Below are 8,237 nucleotides of genomic sequence, written 5' to 3' on the forward strand. Positions count from 1 at the left end.
TATCTTTATTAAACATTCATCCATACACATTGTATTTGTCGTTTTTTTTTTCTCAATAATTTCTCCTTTTTCGTAACTTCTGTTTATATGTTTTAGAAACCATTTTAGAAATAAAGAATCACAAATTATAATATAAATAAATAATATAGTAGTATAGCTGGTAGTATGGCCTACTACAACTACAACAAATAAAATGAGATAACAAATAAAACGTAGTTTTTCTACCGGCGCGGCGGCGGCTATACGCATCTACATCGAACGTCGCCAAAAATATGAATGTCATGACAAAATAAATCTAATTAAAATTTTTTTATTTTTTCATCATGAATGTCGATAACAGAAATTACGAATACGATAAGCAAAGACGCGGGCAACGGCGGGAACCGCAAGTCCGCAAGTCGCAACCGCTGCCCGCCTGCCCAGTGTACGACCGCGACGAATATGTATACGGAATAGAGGGGGTAATACGGTCTCGTGCGCTGCTGCGTGAAACGTAATAACTAAAAACGATCAAGCACAATATCTTTTTGCTTCAAAAATACTTGATTTTTTTGCTAATATATTCGTTATTATTCAACCATTTTTTTCGAAAATGACAAAGGTATATTCTAAAAATCATGCCCGATCTATTGATACCACAAACAGACCAATCCGTTCATTCATTAGGTATGTAGCCTCCAGCAGGAGTAACTATTTTAGGTGGATCAATTTTGTTTACTGGTGTAGAAGAGTTCACTGGTCTTATAAAAGGTATATTATAATAGTCTGTACCATAAATACTATTAAACAGAACATTGGTATTAAATAAATATAAAAAAATAAAACCTGAATATTATTTACCTCAAAGGAATTGCATCATCTCTAAGTTTTCGCATATGTTGAGGTGAATATTTCAATAATTTCTGTATCATTGGCTTATCGGCAATATGGTATGGAGCAAAATGCAATGAACAAACAACAGCTAGATGCATTTTAATAAGTAAATGTAAATGAAAATAATAATACATGTAACGTGAATAATGTTAATGTCTATTTTATATGAATAGATGATGTTACCAGTTTTAAGATTTATAGATTTTGCATTAATAGATTGACCATATTCAATTTGTTGCAACCACATATAAGACACAAATTTATATCTTTTGGGAACCTATGCAGATGGACTGCAAGGTTCGTTTGATTTTTTCCTTTCTTCCTACTACCACTATCACAATTTTCAAAAACACACTTTGGCATTATTACTAACTTTCAATTACTTATAGGTACAGAGTATTTTCTAATGAATTTAAACAAATTTATGTCACTTAAGTTTGCTATAGGTAACTAACGTATATCTGTGAGCTGTTCTTTACATCAAATGGTGTTATAAAAATATTAATTTATTAAAAACCCCTATCTGGAACTACTTTTGTATCTGAGTATATTATAGTGATGATTAAATAAATTTAATTTAATTAACTTAATCTTAAGCATAATAAAAGACATTATACTTTTTAGATACTTAAATATCATTCTTAAAAATTAAATACTTAATGATAATATAACAAGTATAATTCCATCTTGCTCATTTGATATTTATTAAATTACAATGTAAATCATTTACATTATAATTTATTATTTAATTATATTGAATTATATGTAATGTCTTATACTCTGCTTATAACTGTCGAGATGCCAAGATTATAAACCAGATAATAAACCAACGAAATCATACATATTAATACAGATGCTCACTTTCAATTAATAATAATTACATAGGAACACATGAATATTTATTGTTTATTACTTATTTAAGTACACATATTTATTTATTTTTAAATCAATTTCTTTTCCGATGTGCCACTGCCCACTTGATGACTTGATCTAAACCGGTCAATAATGTTTTACATATTTAAAATATAAAGAAACACACCCTCTGACATCGATATTATTATGTCTCTGAAGACCTAGAGACATTTTTCTGTGAGGGAGGGCTAAAATTATTTCACCAGCACATACCCTGATACTTAATGTTTTAAGCTAAAACATGATTAAAAAGCTGGGAGACTACGGATAAAACTAAGGCGGCTCAGCATACCCAAGTCCCACCAAATTGCGCCTATGTTCTACTTCGTCATTAACTACCCTTATATATGAATTTTATCTTACATGATAATCGCCGGAACCCTCAGTAATAACATAGAACAGTAATAATAATAAGCTATTTATTTTAATTTTATATTTTTCGTAGTCATTATGCATCAGCAAACGTGTATCTTATATTTCTAAAAATAATTAATTCGTAATATAATGATATTATCGCAGTGTAACTTGTGCTTACAAGCACCAAAATTGTTAAAGTTCATTACATCGCGAAAGCTTTAACTAAAAAAACTTCGTTTTATCGAGAGGACTAAAATACATTTAATTATTCGTTATACCTCCAGATTTTCAAGGGAATGAGTGAATCACAGTTTTACTTGTTATTTCGAGCCCCAAGCACCAACTAAAATTCACTTTTCTACTAGAAAAATTGCTAAAATAGGAAACGGAAGCATTTTTAGTGCACCAAAATGTGCAGACGACAAAAAAAATAACATCATTGTAAAATTAATACATTAATCGCTCCGCTCAGAAATAAAAAATAAAATAGTCATATTAATATTTCATAATAAGCGTTTAAAGTTGAAATTGTTGTAAGTCAGATTGTAAAATCAAATCGTGGTAAAAAAGTCCAAACTTTTTACCTTTAACTTTTTAACTCGTTGACCGCCACGGTTTTTTTTGTCTTGTAACACATAACCACCATGAGATTTTATTTGAGATCTCAAAACAATTACTAGTACTGAATATCGAGACTCCATATGAGATCTCACCGAAATTGATTTTTGGTGAGATCTCATACGGAGTCTCAATATTCGGTACTTTTTGTCGGATTTGAAAAGTACAGTGTTGCCACTTTCAGATGGTGTAATAAGCTTGCAGATATCATTTTTAGTTTTTTTTTTATCAATATTTGTTTAAATCGTCAAAACTGTAGCCAAGTAAAACCCCCTTGGCGGCAGGGAGTAAACTGGTGAGATCTCATACAAGAGCTCATGGCGGTCAATGTGTTTTAACTACAAAATTTTACTCAGACGTTTTGGTTGTCTACCGGTAAAATCATGTACTGTGTTGGTGGTGTGGGTAAAATGCCTGAGTTGTCATTAAGGATTTTAAATATTTATATTATATAATACTACCAAGTACCTACCTACTATAATACTATATCATGTTATCGTATATATGAATAATATGATGCAAGCTTAATGCTTATATAAGAATATTAGTCATACCATGATAAATTAAATAATTATAATAATATTGTTGTAATAAAATAATTATAATAATTATTCTAATAAAATAATTATTATAATTATATAATTTATCATGGGTCATGCTAAGCAGATGAGATGGGCCATGGGAGCACGAGCACGATCGCAGAATCGCAGCGGCTATGGCTGAGCGGTGGAGGCGGCGGCGGACCAATGAGAAACGGAGAAATCCTTACGTCACAGTACAGGGCTGGGTGGAGGGTGGGTGCGCGATTAGTCTAAAAACCGTTAAATTGCTGACATACCTATTTAACTTATCATGGTTCATAGCATAATAACAGCGCTTCCGAACGAGCTGGCCGCCGACTGCGACTAGTGGGCGTGACTTTAACGCCGCGCACTTGCGGATCTCTAAAACACTTAACAGCGCGTTCTCTCGGCCGTTGTATACGTTTTGCTTTGCGTGTGGCCCCCTCTTAAGTCAAATAGTGTAGTAAACCTTAATGGAGATGATTAAACAATAGTGTTTGAAAATCAATCCACATAATATAAGGTAAAGACTTTAATATTATACCTTATGGCTCTTAGTTTAAAAAATAAATTGATAAATGTTTAGTGTAGATTATAGTCTTTAGGTTTAATATTATGAAGGTTCCTATAAAATTTTTATTATTGAACTATTTTTCTAGGTTTTATTTTAAAATGTTATAATAATATTCTTTTTTCTTTTCTTTATATGAATATCTTTCATGTCTAACATAATAGATATATTTATTTTATATAGAAATATAAAATTTTTAGAAGTATTCATCATTTTTGATCTATCATTTTAATATTTTTGAAAAAATAATAACTATTTATTAAAGAATATAAACTATGTAATATAATAAACAATTTATGAGTTATTTAGTTACACAATACAATAAAACCAACAATATAATTATAATTTGAATACTAATTTACTGATACAGTGGCAAAATATTTGTTAAATTTCAGATAAATAATAATTGACTGAAAAAAAAGTATGAAGTTATAGTTTATTAATTTAAATTCACCATTTATGAACAGAATAACAGATTAAATTTATTTTGGATATTTTTCTATTAAATACACTTATATGTACTTTGAAAATTTATTTTATTTTAAGTAGTTGCCTATTTTATACATTTTAATTCAGATTTTTCTGTATATTTATTATTTATGCATTTATTGTATCTTTATTGATTTTTGTAGCATAGATCTTATATTTTTAAATTATTTAAGCATAGGTGTTGTTATCAGTTTTGTTTGATTTTGAACTTAAAAGAATGACAAATTTTAAACTGTATAATAATTATTTATATTTTTTATAAACCCCTGCTTATTTTCCAACTTTACGTATAGGGGCAGAATAATAATAGTTTTTTTTACTATTTATATATGGTTTTCTTGATTACGGTATTAGATTGATGACTGCGATGGCATGCCCGATAAAATTGAGAAAAGTCCCGATAAATCAGATACAATAAGTTTGATTCCTGTGGCTCCAGAACATGAGATTGATAATGAGATAGAAAATAATTTAAATGAAAGAAAAATTAGAATAAGTGTAAAAGGTGACATAGTATAATACCAAAAACTTAGAAAATTTAAAAGAAATGGTGGTCAAGAATAAAACTAATAAAGGTCAAATAGTTAAAAGGTCGATCTTCTGAGCCATTACCCAACTGTTGAGCAAAATGCAACACTAAAATAAGTGTTGATTTACGTCAAAAGTTATTTTCTTCTTATTGGGCAATGAACAATTTGAATAGAAGGGTGGCATATATTTCAAGTTGTATAAATTTTACTAACACAATAACTTCAAGAAAGCGTAGAAATACACCAGAAAAATAGAAATAAAACATTTCATTATGTTGTTCCAAAAGAAGGTGTAACGTCACAGAATTTTGAAACTTTTTATTAGAATATTACATAATATCATTATTATAATCTTAAATATGTCCAAGTCCTTTTATTATATAACTCATAGTATTTCCATAATCTTTATTATTATGCATGCGCTCATTAAATATTATAAGGAAAAAAGAATAACATGTCATACTAGTCCCCTGACCTCCCCCACATGCAGTGTCAGTCGCAACGACGCGACGTTGCTGTCGGGCGTCCCGGTCGCAGCCGCTGGCACATACGGACAGGGCAACCTGTTTGCCCCACTTTTTACATTATACGAAAGTTCGCGACGCGACGACACTGACCACCTCTCTACCCAAGAACATCAAGACGCCGGAACGGCCTACGACCAGCCATCGACGTCTACTGCGGCACTTGTTTTCTGTTCTTTCGCCAGCATCGACGACACGTCTTTTTGTGCTCGTTTTTTCTGTTTAACGTCTTTTGACTCTCGAAAAACGTCTCCCGGACTTGGAATTATTATTTTTTGTTTTCACCATCAACGGAACACCACCATGATGGGTTGAAGCGACGCCATAGGCCCGTGGTGGGCGAAGCCGTCTCAAACATCATCAACTCAGTACAAACAGTCGTCGTCAAGTATTATTTTTCCCCCAACATTCCCCTTTTTTCATTTTGATTATGTATCACCCTAGTTTCTTTTTTATATACTCAGATTTTTCTCAGAGATGCCCCAGTAACCGTCCTGCGGAGTCGTGGGTCGTTTCCTTTATTACAAATAATATGTTATAGATATGTCATACTGACGTATTATAAATCACATATGTGCTCGGTAACCGTTCGTCGGAGCCGTAGCGTTAATATTCATTTTTATTTCCTTCCGTATACACTTGCTATGTGCCAAACTATATTAATATTGTTCCCGACATTGCCATACACCAATTTTATATTTTAAATAATTTGTAAGGAAAACGACAACGCCATTATTATTATTTATTTAATTTATTTTTTGAATATTGTATAAAAATACACCCGTATGATTACCCTAAACTTACTAGTCTCATTATTTCTTTATTAAATTAACTTGTTTTCTTTCCCCACATAAATCTTGGAATTTCATTGCTCAATGCGTGTATCAAAGCCTGTAAGTTCCACCGACTTGGCCCTCGGGTCTCATCACGCGGTGCGGCTCACAGATCACGAGAAAAGTGTTCCCCTTTCCTCGTGGGTAGTTTTTGTGACATAAAAATCACAAACTCTCACAACGGAATCTCAATACCGGTTTGTAAAAGTTGTTTTTTAAAAATTTTTGGAGAAACCAAAAAGTTTGTTAGCAATGTGTATGTTGACGCCAAATAAAATTACAATGCTGCCGCGAGATTTGAACCAATACACCGATCGACTCACACACGCACAATCACGCACATAATCATTTATTTTTGTATTGTTTTATTTTGTATTAATTATGTCGTCGTTGTGAATTATTATATAATATGTAGATTAAGTAAACGCGTTATCGGTCGCCGCCGGTTCGCCTGTGCCGACTTAATTAACACAGCCGCCCAAGCAAACAGTCCAGTTCCAGTGTGTAAACGATAAACATAACAGTTTTTTCTTATGCTATGCGCGCAAATCGCCGTAAAATTATTATATTTTTTGTGTCGGCGCGAATCGCCACTTGTATTTTTATAATTGTGTAAGGCGCTAATCGCCACTTTTTTATAATTGTGTGGGCGCGAATCGCCATTTGTATTTTTATAATTGTGTGGGCGCGAATCGCCACTTGTATTATTATAATTGTGTGGGCGCGAATCGCCACTTGTATTTTTATAATTGTGTGGGCGCGAATCGCCACTTGTATTATTATAATTGTGTGGGCGCGAATCGCCACTTGTATTATTATTTTGTGTGGGCGCGAATCGCCACATTTATTAATTAATATTATTATTATTATTATTATATTTATTTTCCAGTTTCTGTGTGTGTGTGCAATCATTTATATAGGCTAGGTTAGGTAGCAGCTGGCCAGCCGAGCACTGACAAAATTGTGAGTTTTTTACTTATATTACTATTATTTATATTTAATAATTATATCAGCTCACATAGCAGCATTATATTATATTTTTACCTGTTGGGCCAGTAGGGCCGTAGATTTCATTTTATTCTGTTGGGCCAAGAGGGCCATATTATTATACTTTTTATATACCTTTCTGTTGCTGTGATTTTTATATTATATTGTGGATTTTAAATTATTTGTATATTACAGCAACTTATTTACCAAAAACCGTGTTACCTTTTATTTTAATTTTAAGTATACTCACCACAAACGTACACACCTACACACACCACCACACACTAGCACTCTTTAGTTTTGATCGGCGATCCCGTCCACTTCTATCGAGTCGCTATACACACATATACACACATACACAGGTCGGTCGGTGTGTGAGAGTAGCGCGCGAAGTATTTGGTGACCGGGCGGCATATAAGCATTCCATATATGAGCTCGGCACCTGTATTAAAATCATCCTCTACGATTGGTTGATTTGAAAATGCCGCGAAATATTTTTTGTTATCACTAATCAGTATTATTATTATTGAAATTATTAATTATTATTATTTATTTAAATTATTATTATTCATAATACACAATAATACAATAATACATAATATTATGGCTGGGATTTCAGTACCTCAATAGAGAAGTTACCTACTAGTTTCATATAATATACCTATACATTAATTTAAATTGTATATAGTGTAGGTACCTAGATGATTAAAAATAGGTACATTCAATTCATTCAACAATTAATTTAATATGATATTTTTCAAAATAAATTATTTATTGAACAACATTTAGGTATTTACTGTAAAAAAACTTTTATTTTTTTTTACTAAAATACTTTTAAATGTAACTTTTTATTTTTTGTATCCTTGGTTGTCGGGTGAATCAAATTCAAGTTTTAATTGACAACCACAATAACTTTAATGTGGTTATACCTGCAAATAATTTGTTATATTATAACTTATAAGTATAGGCATTGCATGGGC

General features: G+C 31.6%; 1 protein-coding gene across 1 annotated transcript; it reads right to left on the bottom strand.

Annotated features, from left to right (window-relative positions):
* Nucleotides 1-655: 655 nt before the first annotated feature.
* LOC149062839 (uncharacterized) lies at nt 656-971 on the bottom strand. The gene is made up of 2 exons (XM_089215419.1): nt 841-971; nt 656-779 (listed from the first exon to the last, which is right to left on the bottom strand). Exons 1-2 carry the CDS (start codon nt 969-971, stop codon nt 656-658), a joined length of 255 nt encoding a protein of 84 aa, XP_089071545.1.
* Nucleotides 972-8,237: the final 7,266 nt, after the last annotated feature.

The sequence above is a fragment of the Diuraphis noxia genome, unplaced genomic scaffold, assembly GCF_037042655.1.
Source record: "Diuraphis noxia isolate RWA-SAM2 unplaced genomic scaffold, SU_Dnox_SAM2 contig0001, whole genome shotgun sequence".
Lineage (NCBI taxonomy): Eukaryota > Metazoa > Arthropoda > Insecta > Hemiptera > Aphididae > Diuraphis > Diuraphis noxia.